General features: G+C 34.4%; 1 protein-coding gene across 1 annotated transcript; it reads right to left on the bottom strand.

Moving 5' to 3' along the window:
* Positions 1 to 12004: 12004 nt before the first annotated feature.
* On the bottom strand, positions 12005 to 14294 carry LOC145114863 (E-beta-caryophyllene synthase-like). The gene is made up of 7 exons (XM_079050972.1): positions 14211 to 14294; positions 13855 to 14128; positions 13368 to 13749; positions 13054 to 13272; positions 12800 to 12938; positions 12481 to 12729; positions 12005 to 12336 (listed from the first exon to the last, which is right to left on the bottom strand). The coding sequence occupies exons 1-7, from the start codon at positions 14292 to 14294 to the stop codon at positions 12043 to 12045; spliced, it is 1641 nt and encodes a 546-aa protein (XP_078907098.1). The 3' UTR covers positions 12005 to 12042.
* Between the last annotated feature and the right edge of the window lie 265 nt (positions 14295 to 14559).

The raw sequence follows: 14559 nt of genomic DNA, 5'->3' as shown, positions 1-14559 counted from the left end.
TGATAGTATCATTGAGTGCATCACGTAGATTCGTATGGTTATTCACACCTTGTTTGTGATCCTTGGCATTCCAGTCGCAAATTTGAAGGGCATAATCGAGATTAAACATGCCATTGAAAAGTTCAATGAATCTCAAAAGATCTAGGAGTTTCAATTCATTTAAAACTTAAACTTCAGTTTTTGTTTTTCATGGTGGGAATTGGTAAATCGTCATTTACCTACCTTCAAATATTCTGCAACTAGATTACGGCATCCCTCTTCTAGGTTGTAGAATGTTGTGTTGGATCCTAGAATTGATGTTTCATTTGGGTGTTACATCATGGATTCTTATCAACTAACTTGAATTTTCTCCCGTTTTGTAGATGTCTAAATCTTACAATGGTCTTCCCAAGTCTCTTGGAACACGCTTTCCAAATGAAGATGACGTTCCACGATACGATCAAGGAAATGAGAGTCATGCTTCACTTCCTCAACCTCCTCCAATTATTCTCCCTAACCCACAAGTTCAAAGGCTTGAAAATTTCAAGCTCACTCAAGCCCTATTGGCAAGTAAACACGAAGATGGGAAACCTGTGTGTGCATACGTCTTGGAGATAAAGTCACACATTGACAGGTTAAGGATGTTGGGTGTCGAGATTTCAGGTGAGTTGGCTGTTGACTGGGTTCTTCAGTCACTTCCTGAATCATATAGTGAGTTCGTAAGAGAGTACTATATGATGGAACACGACGGGACCCTCATTGATCTCACCTATTTGCTTATAGCTGCTGAATCAGCAATGATTTGGCGTGTTGGTCAAGCAAAGTTGTCTGGTGAATCAAACTCCCAAACTTCAATGGACACTGGCAACATTGGAAGTCCAGAAAGGACTAAGCATGAGATTATCCCATGTGCTGTGCCAAAGGAGTCCATTTGCTTTTATTGCCTAGAGAAGGGGTATTAGAGACGAAGCTGCCCAAACTACCTGAGAGATCTAAGAGATGGGAGAGTCAAGGAATATGCCTCTACTTCAGGTAAAATCCATTATCTAACTCTGTAAGTTCCTATTTTTGATTCTTAATACATGATGTGATAAGATTACATTTTGATGTTTTGCAGGATCAAAGAAAAGAGAGGAAGCTTAAGGAAGAAGTGTGCTGAATCTGATCATGAAGAAATGGATTTCGATCGCATGGATTCGAAGATCAGATTTTTGAGCTGCTACTCTAGAGTTAGGATAGATTGATAAGAAATATGTAATAGCATAATTTTTCAGTTGAATTACATTGTAAGGACAAATTTTTCCGCAATAAAATAAATTTTGATTTTGTCTTACTTATTTATCCTTGCAATGGTGTGTATGAAAAATTGATGTTTAATTATTTCTATTATTAGCAATAATGGATTTGATTCTTAATTATGTTATTTGTGGAAATGTCGAGAATTTGCCAAATAAGGGAAGATTCTCATCGTCCAAGTTTCAATTGGACAGAAACTTGGAATCATACAACTTGGTTGCGTGATGAATGAGAAACTTCATATTTAGAAATTAGACTAATTCTTTGGCAAAGTGTCAAGAGAAGGACTAGGAGTCAGAGTACACTAGGTTGTGCGTTGATCAAGTCCACCACAAGAGTGATAAAGATATTCGTCATGATTTACTAAAGTTTAGTAAATATGGTTATACTTATAAGATTAAGTATAATTCTGAGTTGATCGAAAGAGTTTCAATCAATAGCAGAACGAATAAGAAGAATCAAGTAGGAAGAAAGATAAAAGTTTCTCTATTCTAAGAAGAAGGGAGAGTACCTTTTATTGTGTTTTATGATAAGTCTTAATGATTAAGAACTATTTCTCAATTGGTCCTCTAAGTGAGTCTTAGTGCATTTGCATGTCTAAGAAGAGGAATCAAGAATTATGGAAATAGTTAAATCAATAAGTCAATCATACTTCGTTCCAATATCAAGTCTTAAGAGTCATACTCTAAGATTATGACTTGAGTGACAAGTCTTAAGTAGGTTTATAACACTCGTCAAATGTGGAATTTGGAAAAGTTTTCTTATTCTTGCACATTTGAAATTGGTAAGTTGTGATGTCTTGGATAAGACAAAGACCAACCAAGACCAATTGTGTGAAGTGTTAAAGTTGACAAAAGGCTACACTAACTCTTGAATATTTGTTTGTCAAGAAATGTTTCTTGACAAGAGAATCTTATATGTCAAGGAGTCAGTGGGAGTCTTAATGGTCTTGAAAAGTTTCAAGAACAAATCAAGAGTAAACCTAGTTAATCATCACTAACGCACGACTTGAGGTTTATAACCTATCGTGTTGACATTATTTTGTTTCCGTGCCATTCCAATTAAGCTAAATATGTATGTGAGTTCTATGAGTTCTCATTTGAATGCATAAAGACAAAGCACCTTGATCAATGGAAAGTACATTGATATGTAAGGGTGAGTTGCTAAACCACTTGGAAGACATGGTGGGCACTCGTGTTACCATGAGGCAAGAAATCAAGATTGAACAAGTTCAGTCCATATGGTTTTGGATTTGTCGCAAACCTTCGTTTTGACAAATTCACATGGATAGGAACACATACACCATAAAATCTGAGTGTCATAATATTTATCTCCTTCATGAAAATGATTGTGATGAAATGCTTTCACTAAGAGAGATTTTAAGAAGATTGCAATTGTGAAAATTGTATTCTCAAATTCGATTATGATTACGACATCCCTCTTCATAGTTCGAATTGTGAGATTTGGCAATTAGTCTGAACATCTGGGACTTAGTAACATAAATTCTGAATTGCTATCTAAGGCAAAGGTGTATGAGCTTAAAAAGCTTAGATAAAGGCTTATCAAAGCATTAGGTATTAGAAATATGAACTTAAGGAATTCAATAAGCATTGTATTCTGGAAGTTCAATTGTTTTCTGAATACATGTCAAAGCTAGTGGGAGCATAAGTGTTATGCTGGTAAGAAAATAATCATCATGTTAGTAGGAGCATGATTATTATGGTAAGTATTGCAAGTTAGCAATATTAATTATAGAAAACAAAGATTCACTTTGCAAAGTTGCAAGGGTTGAAAAGTTGTTTTGCTATAATTAAGGGAGAGAATATTATACTTCGTTTCAAAATTCTAAAGCTTAGATCAAGAAATGTTAATAAATTTAGTCAAGGATACATAGTGCATTCTCAAAATTCAATTATGATTACGGCATCCCTCTGCATAGTTCGAATTGTGGGAACATGGCACATAAAATATTATGGCAGAAGGCTGATAAAGTGTCACGTCTTTATGTGAGACATTATGCATCATGTCCAATATGCTTCGGGTATAGGATCGATTGCATATGCTATAATATTTGACCATTCTAAAATTTTCAAAATGCCTAGGGCATTAAGAGGGAAAAAGGGACTAGAATCGGTTTTGACTAATATAATTAAACAACTATCAAAGGACGATCTGAGGTTCACTGAGGATTTGTCGCTTGTGACTAGTTGAAAGTATAGTACTAGATGGACTATATTGACATTATTATGAATAGATAAGATTCTATTAAGAATAAGTTGTCATATGGCAAATATGGAAATGTTTCCATTAATGGGAGTTGGATATTAAGAAATATGTCTAGATTAGAAACTTTTTTGCGAGAAGGATGTTCAAAGGAATATACTTTGAATGTGAGACTTCACGTCTATGGAATTGTCTTGTAACAATTTCCGATTGAATACCTTGTAATTTCATTAGCCGGGTCTTGGTGATTTTTGTGCTGTGACATTACGAAAGAATCATTGCATAAAATGTTAGAATCTGACATATTCTAAAAGTGGCAAGAATTTGGTATTCTTATACTAATAATAAGGATTGGGGATTGTGAAATGAGTTTCATTGGAAAAGTTTTTCAATAGATCTATTTCACAAAGTATGGACCATAGGAAACCAAAGTGCGCATGCTTGGAGCATGGGACAATTGTGGTTATAATTCGAGTAATAAGTTGATTTTCTGAAACAGTAAGCAATGAATAATGAGTAATCAATATGGTGTTTAAATAAAAGTGTTTTTATTTACGCTCAAAAGTTTTGGGGCCATATAGGATTAATATTATTATTCTGTTTCACTTTGCATGTTTTGACTTCCAGAATAACTGGGTTATTCGAACCTCCACAGTCGGTCATACGTTGGAAGTAAGTATGAAGGAAGACTGTCATGAATCTGTCTGTAGATTGTCTAAAGTGTTTAGACATAGCACAAGTTTGCTGCAGAGTTCATGAGTGCTTTGATAAGATTAAAGTATTGGATTAAACCCATGCTCACTTGAATCACTTCATGGATTTATCACGGGTGATTAGTGAGACGATAACATTGTATATTCTTGAAACCGAGAAGTGTGAGTTGTTATTTGCTTTTCGGTTGCACATTGATGATAAATAAACGCACCATTAACTTGGTGTTCTAAAACTTATTGTTGTGTGTGATTCGATTAGTAGGTGAAAGCAAGCATTTGAGTCGAAGTTTATCCATTCCTTTTACCCAAAGTGGGATAAAAGCGATATATGTGGGCCCCTCCATGATTTAGTGATGACACCCTAAGCGCTTGGCCAAGCCGGGACTAAGTTCATGTGTTCAATTGTAGTCTGTTGTCAGTCGTCATAAATCAGAGGTCGGGAAACAATACATAGACAGAGAGAATGATTTAAATCCATGTCTCATGTCTATACGATATCTTGTAGAATGGAGGAATATATGATCCCTTATCTAAAGGACACGCGTATCTGATAAGATCAGAGTTGACAGCGGTTTTTGAAAGCTACGATTGCTGATCAGGTTCTGAAGTTATGCAAAGTAGTTATTAGACTTATCCAAGTGGGAGACTGTTGGATTAGTGTCTAAGTCCATAACTATTTTGGTATGTTCTTGACCTGATTATGAGCATGGTCCTTTTGGGTTGCCTTCACCATAGCAATATATAGGATGAATTAAGGAGAGAAAGGTCTAATTATGATTTATTAATATATTATAAGAATAATATATTAAAGGAGAAATCATATTGTTTAATTAATATTAGTCAAGAATTAATTAAGAATTAATTTAGTGGCTAAAAGAGATTAATTAAACTTAGGGGACTGGAGTTGTAATTATAAGATAATTACAATTGGGCTATGGATCACCTAATAATATATATATATATATATATATATATATATATATATATATATATATATATATATATATATATATAGGTTGGACGAATTCTATGAGAAGCCCATAAGGAATTCGTCCAAGGGATATGTTAAAGGAGTCCATGTGCTGCTTAGGGCCTAAGCAGTCATATTAGGGTTTCCTAGTTGCAAACCCTAATAGCCTACATGTATATAAAGGACCCCTATACCCCAAAAACGTGGCTAAATGTTCCTTTAGGGTTTCCAGCCGGTTTTGGTGCCTCCCCTCTCTTCTCTCCTTCATCCAATTGCTTAGTGGTGTTTGTGACTCCATTAGAGGTGCAACACTTGAGGCACTAAGCTTTCTGAAGCCAATCAAAGCAAGGAATTGATTGTTATTACTATATAACAATCAAAGGTAATTACTAAACCCTTATTTCAGTTCTTATATGATAGATCTAGGGTTTATAGCTTTGGATATTCAATTGCATGTTCATTAGACAAACTAGATCCAAAGCTATTAGGGTTTGCATGTACACCATAGGATTGATGTATTGCTCAAAAACCCATCACTCTCTACCTCCTCGACTGCTTCACTCTCACCCGAATGAAGTTATTGGTGCCTATCAACAATCGTCAGTACTCCTGGATCAACCATGTCAAGCAACCAGTTTATACCTTACCTAATATAAGCATATCCGCCTTTTCCACCAGCAACCCCGAAACTTGGTTCTTACCTGAAGATTTACATGATGATGATGCTGCAGAAGATGAGGATGAAATGCAGGTCGACAATGCCAATGTTGGTAGTCCATTTGAGGCCGAAGACCATTATGACCTCCCAATCCGACAATTGCCACCACCCTTTTATGGTCAGCCTTCGGGAGCACATTTTGAGCCACAACATGAGTACCAGTCTTATCCACAACACAACGAGCCCGAGCCGGAACCTGAGTTGCCTCTTGATATATACAGTCAGCTTGCCACCTTGCGCCTCCAGGGCAACCGAAATACAGCATCCATTCGGCGCATCGAGGAGCAGCAAGCCCGCACTAACAACTACATGGAGGATCTTTGGTATCATTTTCGGCCCGAAGGCGGTTACCGCCCTCGCGGTCCTCCTCCACCTTGATCCCGATATGATCCTTCCTTACTCTCATCCTAAGTATTGAGGATAATTCTTAATTTTAATCTTGGGGTGAGGTAGTCTTTATCTTTTATTTTTTATTGCATTTAGGTTGTATATTGTTGCATTTAGAGTAAGTCATTTAGGTCATTCATCTAAGTTTCATACTTTTTAGATGCATTCTAGTTTAAGTTCATGCATTTTTGTTCTCTCTTATCTTCTCATCCATACAGGTACCATAGCGCCGAGTCATAAGTATTGAATCATAGATTGGTCCCGGGTCTTGATATGAAATTCCTTGTATTGGATAAATGGGACACGTTTTGAGCCTCACAGACTACTTTGAGACCGCTTGTGTGGGGGTCAGATGCAGGTAGCTTGATTGGGTCTAGGTGCGGAGGGATGTGGTTGGTCAAACCGATGTGTGCGAGCAAAGATTAGCCCGGTAAGGTATTTTGAAGACATTGAAGACTCGCATCTTGGTTTTGGGGGGAGTATCTCTTAGTACTCCCGAGTCTCGTCCGAGCCTTACTTAGTTAGATTCTCACCACCTTTTTAAGATAGGTCGTCATTTTGTAGGGGTCTAGAGTAGATAGTTAGATAGATTTTGTTTATCACACCTTGTATTAAGGTGCTTGATGAACTTTGAAGTGGGTCCCCCAATTCACATCTTTTGGGACCAAGTTTTTTCGGTAACACCCATTTTTGAGTCATATCCCACCCTTTTTAGTTGATCTTAGACCTTCCAAGAAGAAAACACAAAAAAAAAATGAAGAAATTGGAAAAGTGAAGACAAAAAGAAACAATGAAGAAGATTAAAGAAAAGCAACAAAAACAAAGAAGAAAAATGAAGAAAAAGAGCAACACAAAAAGAAGAACAAGAATCCAAGTTCAAGACTTTCTTTCAAAAAAAAAAGAAGAAGAAGAAGAGCGAGCTACAAAGAGGCTGAAGACCAAATAACAGAAGTTCAAGATTGAAGATTTAAGCTGTTAGGTTTAGATTTAGGATAAGTAGAATTTTTATTATTTTATTTTTATTTTTGATTTTTGGTGAGAAAAGGCTATGACGATGAGACGGTAAACTGTAAAGGACAGTACAAGGGAGAAGCCTCTGAAACCGGATGTTTGCCCGGAGGCCACGCTGCAAAACCCTATTTCGTACTATACACTTTAGCCTGAAAAATGAAGGAATCATAGTGTGTGAAGAGACGCCTTTCCTTCATGCACTATGGTCTACATTGTTGATTTAAAGTGCCCCCACTTGGCGCATCCTCTATTTCCTTTGTATTGCACACCGCGACTACATCCAGTCGTGATCTATTCGCCCATCAAGTGGTTGAGAATGCGGTTTATGGCTCAAAAGAGGGAAACATTTTGAAGATGCGTAGGGTCCATGAAAGACTGATTCTGACCATGTTGACTGATATTGACCAAGTTCTATGGTATCTTTCTTTTTCCTTTTTAGTTTAGCTCATCATGAGCTCATTTTAGTCTTGTTCTAACTTGAGGACAAGTTAGGTTTAAGCTTGGGGTGATTTGATAGTTTATTTTATTTCCTTATTTTTATTAGTTTATTATAGTATTTTTAGCTCTTTTTATTAGTATTGCATTGTATATTCTTTATTTTTCTCTATCATGGATCGTACCAGGGACTTTCTATGTTGCATGAGATATTTTGTAGGGTTTTGGAGCTTGTTGCAGTTATGGATTAGCTTAGAAATGGGCTTTGTGGGCTTCCGAGACATTATTGGGCTTGGCGGATCCATTAAAGGAGATTTGGGCTTTAAAAAGGCTAAGGACTTGGATGAAGTGGGCTTGTGAAGATGGATCATGGATTTTTATTTTGGGCTTGGAACATCCATATTTGAAGCTAAAAGATGATTGGTTAATTAGAATCATGTGGGATATGGAGGGGACCAAGGGAATATTTGGTAGTGGGATGGTTAGTGGAGAAAAAAATGAGCCAATAGCATTCCAGCAGCACTTGCGCGGGTACCCGCGCAACTGCCCAGTTTTGGGCATTTTGGTCATTTGGCTTGCCATTACCTTGGGGGATTGGATCTATCAGCTATCACTTCGATTTTACACAATTGGAGACCAGAAGAAGGCGATTTTGGAGCTTGAGACTCATTTCTTTTCATCTTTCCAAGTTATTGGTAGTTTCTTTATGCAATTAGACTTTTGTGATTGTTATTCTATTGCCATGAGTGGCTAATTTCTCTATTTTGGTTAACTTTGGCTAAAACCTTTTAATGTTTGTGGGTTTTTGAAGGATTCATGTTTATTTATCATTTATCTTATGTTTATGATTCTAGTTCATATTTCTTATGCTTGTTTAATACTTTGATAATGAGCTTGGTACTTGAATGAACAATTGTTTGTTTATTTCTTTGGTTTAGCATTGAATCATTGAATTTACTTAGAACAAGGGCTTTATGATGGTAGAAATCATCTCTAGCTTATGAATCATAGCTCCTTTATGGATGTGTAAGCATTGACATCCTCTAGGAATTGGGGATTCCTTCATTCTTAAGGCTAATCAACTTCTTGGGTTCAATTGCTTTAATTGTATCTTTGATTTTGATTAAGAAGGTGTGTTGTGGGCTTCCCCAACCACCATACTACCTATGAGGAATCTTGACATATCATGCTTCATGATTGCTATAACCAATTTGGGATGAATGATAAGCTTAATGTTGAATCCTAATGATAAACACACAAATGTTCATTGTCTTGAATTGCCTTGGTTAACCAATTCTCATCAATATTTGAGCATCTCATCATCTTGCTTAATTACAAACTTTTTAGTTATTCAAGTCTTTTAGTTTTCAAGCAATCATAACCACCTCCCCTTTTTAGTTTAATTGTAGTTACTTAGTTTATTTACACTAATTCTATTGGATTGCATTGGTGATTTAATACAACCATTTCCCTGAGGATCGATACCCCTTTTTACCATTATATTACGTTTTATTTTCAAACAAAGGGTGTAATTTGCTTGGTGGAGTTGACATCCCACCAGAAGCTGCTGAAGAAATTGAGAATCGAAACGAGCAGTCAATTCCGAATGCAACTCACTCAGAACCTCATGATGTTCCGAACTAGGGGGAGAGTTCATCTCTAAATATTGATCCAGATGGTCCACTTCAGGGAGAAAGCTCGAATCTAAGTGATGGGTCAAATGCAAATTTCCGGGGGAGAATATCGAAAATAATGATTCGAATGCTCAATCGGAATTTGAAGAAGTTGTTGTTGAAATTGATCCGGTCTACGATCAGAACTTTCCACCACTGACGAAATGGACTAAATGTATTGGATTTAGATTTATTTATTGTATTCCTATTACCATAGATGTAATGGATTTTTATTTATTTATTTATTTATTTATTATTATTATTATTATTATTATTATTATTATTATTATTATTATTATTTTGCATTTGAGCATGAACAAAATATTGATTTTTTTAATTATATATTGCTTAAAAAAAATCATTTAAACTGATTATCATATCCATCACTATAGTCTGTCAGTAATTCGTTGGAAAATATCGTTTGTCAGTAATCCGTCGGGAAATACGGTGAACCCTGGTTAAAGAAAAATGCTTCTATAATCCGTCACAAATAATTACCCACCAGACTTTTCCTACCAACCAAATTCCGACGGTAACCGTTAAGTGACGGAATACAAACAGAAAATTCCGTCGCAAAAAACCCTTTTTCATACTAATGAATGACATATATATATATATATATATATATATATATATATATATATATATATCATGGTTCTAAAAAACGCGTCATGGCGCGCCTCAAGGCATGCCATGGCGTGAGGCGTGGTGTAGCCGTTGCGAAAACGTCCAAGGCAGGTTTGTTAAACGTGTCGTCCAAATAACGTGTCAATGCATGCCTTATCGCGATATGGCGCGAGTTTTTTTCAAGACGCGAGTTTTTTTTGTTTTTTTTTCGATTTTTTTTTGTCGGGCCTAAAATAATTGAGTTTTTGTTAACTTTTTATATTAAATACTAATATAACACTTCTAAAAACTTGATATACTTGATAAAAATCAATAATTATATGATTTATCTTTTATAATATATATAAAATAGTTACGCCTTGAAAAACGTCATGGCTAGCCAAAGCTTGTTATAACTTATCTTGTATCTTGCCGCCAAGCCACGTCTTACGTTATTTAAAACCTTGATATATATATATATATATATATATATATATATATATATATATATATATATATATATATATATATATATATATATATATATATATATATATATATATATATATATATATAGTGGAGGGTTCAATTGAAAAAAAAAAAAAGGTTAAAGCCATTATTATTATTATTAACATCATTTATGGATAACGGATAACGGAAAACACTTAGGCGTACCGTCGGAAATGGATAACGGATAAACATGTGTTTTCCAACCAAACATGTTTCCTTAAACTATGCTAATAATTACCTTAATATACACAAAAACATATTTTTTTCGTTTTTTTTATTTTTAGAAAGCCATTATTATCGAAAAATTATTTTAAATATATCAAAATTAATAATTTTTTATTCTCTATAAATAGACATCCATATTGATATACTTTTAAGATAAAATAAAAAATTTATTTTTTTTAGAGTTTCAGCTCTCGTTATTCATAAGTGAATAAAAAAATCTGTCAGATTTTTATTACAGTATATTCGTTATTTACTTATGAATAAAACGTATGCGTAACTTTTTTTATAGTTTAAGTACCGTTCATATATGAATATGACACGCAATAAAGTTTTCTTACTTAAAATATATTTTTTACATCATCTTTTATCATATATTATATTTATATATGAATAAAACGTCTATTAGTTGTCGTCATATTTTATATTCATATATGAATAAAACATTTATCAGATTTTTGTTACAGTTAATTTGTTATTCATATATGAATAAGTAGTATAAATGATACTTAAACTGTAAAAAGAATTAACTATATATTTTTGTTCATAAATGAATAACGAATGTACTGTAGCAAAAATCTGATGCATTTTTATTCACTTATTAATAACGATAGCTGAAAATAAAAAAAAATATTTATTTTATCTTAAAAGTATATCAATATGGATATCTATTTGTAGAGAATAAAAAATCATAAATTTTGGTATATTTAAAATCATTTATCGATATAAATAACTTCTTAAAAATTAAAAAAACAAAAAAAAAACTATGTTTTTGTATATATTAAGGTAATGATTAACATAGTTTAAGGAAACATGTTTTGTTGGAAACACATGTGTATTCTTTATCCATTTCCGCTGGTACAACAAAGGTTTTTGCGGCAAAAATAAATGAGTGGCTGAGAACAATTCCTCCATTCTCAACCTTTTTTATTTTCTCAATTGGACTTACCTCTATATATATATATATATATATATATATATATATATATATATATATATATATATATATATATATATATATATATATATATATATATATATATATATTAGAGTGTTATCTTATACAATTTTATAACATACAATCTATGTCATTAAAAAGGTTTTTCATAATAGCGGTAGCCAGCATAAAACATAAAATGCTTTTTATTATTGTATGTAGCATAGAAAAACAAATGAGAAATTAAAATTTATTACATAAACATGATAATGCACGCATGACCACGACAGATCTTGATTTTTTATTTTGCAAAACGATGGAGAACCTACTTCTTGAGCGCATCTCGACCAGAGAATTTGAACTCATATACTCATCTCACGAACCAATAAAGATTTGATATGAGCTATGAGTTCTTCTTCCACATGAGTGAAGAGATCTTTATGTCCATGTAAGACATCTATCACCCGTGCCAAGTTGATGACACGCATTATTAGAGACATTCGAACATCTTTACAAATGAGAGTCTCCAGGGATATATCTTTCCATGCATCTTCGACCTTCTGGTGCAACAACTTATGGACGTACTCCTCTGTGAAATCGTATTGATTCATATAAATTTCCACGGAAGATGGGACATGTTGTCTTTCTTGTTCCTCCTATATTATTATTATTAACATCATTTAGACTTCCAAATCTAGCACAGTGTTATGAGAAAAAAACAAATGGGTATGCTGATCATAGGAAAAAAGTGATAATTAATCGCAGTGTAAAACAATGTAAGCCAATAAAACTAGATGTACCTTGTGGTTGGCAGTATCATCTTTGAATCTACAAATCACGCATGAAGCTTGGACAATAGTAGGATTCGTGAGAACCCATTTGAACGACTTGTCTGAGACGAAATCATCCATTCCAACAAAAGATGATGCGGTAAGCATGCTATAGCCACAACTCACGAATGCAACTGACATGTGCTCCTCTATTGTTGGTTTGAAACCCTCCTTAACCCATTTTGCTTCAGTAAAGTAGCTTTGAATGAACTCTTTCATCTGTGGTTGACAGTTATATGTATCTGGGAGTATGAACATATTAGAAACGATTGACAGGTTTGAAACTTACAAATTCTATGGCATAGTCAACATGATCTGATCTTCCCTCCTTTGCCATGATTTCTTCCATTTCTTTGTAAACATCCATAAGTCCCTGGTATATCGGTTTCATGTACTCCGGAAGAACATCTACGCATGTAACTGACCACCTGTAATTAATTTTCAAAGTTCCTAGGTCAATTCGATCAAAACAATGGGTTTAAGGACTTAGACGTGTTAGTTTGCCTATGTTTGTGTAATACAACACGCTGCAAATTATACTACCTTTGAACTGCTTCGGTAAAGATTTCAAGCTCTTCAAAAATACCATAAGCATCATAAGTATCGTCAAGAATTGTTGACAATCCAAGCACTTTTGTTAAGAAAATTCTTGCACGAGAATATTGTGGCTCAAAGTATACACCAAGTGCCCAAAAGTAGCATTCAACCAATCGATCCCGTATATAAGGTAGATTCTTCGGGACATTGAAACCTTTCCACCACCTACAGTAAATTAAGTAATACGTCCACATGGATATAAATCTATAACTTGAATATATTAATGAATTAAACGAGGGAAGATGAGGTAGCATGCATACTCGGAAACTTCACTAAGCTCCTTCTTGTGCAGTGACTGAAGCAGGTTGAAGCCTAACATGGAAAGTTTAAGTAACGACTCGTTACAAGAAGCTTGTTTTTGGTAGAAAGGAATGTAACGCAATGCCTCGAGTCTTGGCAACCTTCTCTGTATAGGCTGCTGTAGTGCTTCCTGTATGTGGGTAGAAAGAATAGGGTCGTTCTGAAGAGGATCCTTTGCTATGTCGGCAAGACGAGTTCTTGCGAAAACAAGAGCCTCATCTAGTATAACTTCGCCTTTCACCATCATATATGCTGCCTCATATAACTCAAGCATCTCATGAACATCATTGGCCAAAGATTCTTTAAAAGCTCCATTTTCGTCTTTGTAGGTAGTGAAAATATCTGTGGATACGTAAAAGATTGTTAGCTTCAATTGGAGGATATATATAGTCTCTCTCTCACACACACACACACAAACTACTGTTTTTCTATATGGTGCATACTCACCACATGAAACATAGAATCCTTGTTGTCGCATGAGTCGAAACCAAAGGGAAGAGCTACCACCATTCCAGTCATCACCATATGTGTCATAGATATGTTGCAAGGCTTGCTTAATCTCCTCATCAAAATAATAGACTATTCCGAGACGTTGGATAGCATCAATAAGTTTTAATAATATTGTATGTTCCATCTGAACACCTAGAGCTGCCCTTATATCTTTCCTCACTTTTTCTTTCAGATCTTCGACTATTTGTTTTATCCCGTCTTCCTCCGCTTGCTATATTCATTCATCAATAATCATTAAAGTTGTAATAAATATGCACGAGTTAGTTTTTTTTTCTAATAATTAAATTACATACCTCTTCATAAATGAGAAACTGATTTCCCCAAAGGTTGGGATGGAAGTTGGCAGTGGGGCGAATAACTTCTTGTATGAAAGACATTCTCAGAGATTTTTATTTTCTACTGCTAATAACATAGTATATGAGATGAAACCTATTTATAGGGGTCCATAAGTCATTTAAATGAAATTTGGAAGTGGGGCACGTAGCTTCCTCTTGGTCAAACTATACTCAACTACATTTAAGTTTTATGAATAATTTATATATAATTCTTTATGATTTTTACATGCTAGTAAAATGTAACAACTACGTTCCATAATTCCATTCGACCATATTTGCCACTAGATTGTATCTTTTGTGCAAATTA

The sequence above is a fragment of the Lactuca virosa genome, chromosome 5, assembly GCF_052849685.1.
Source record: "Lactuca virosa cultivar CGN04683 chromosome 5, Lactuca_virosa_CGN04683_v6, whole genome shotgun sequence".
Classification (NCBI taxonomy): Eukaryota; Viridiplantae; Streptophyta; class Magnoliopsida; order Asterales; family Asteraceae; genus Lactuca; species Lactuca virosa.
Note: the sequence above shows the minus strand (reverse complement) of the source record. Positions and strands in the feature narration are given on the sequence as shown.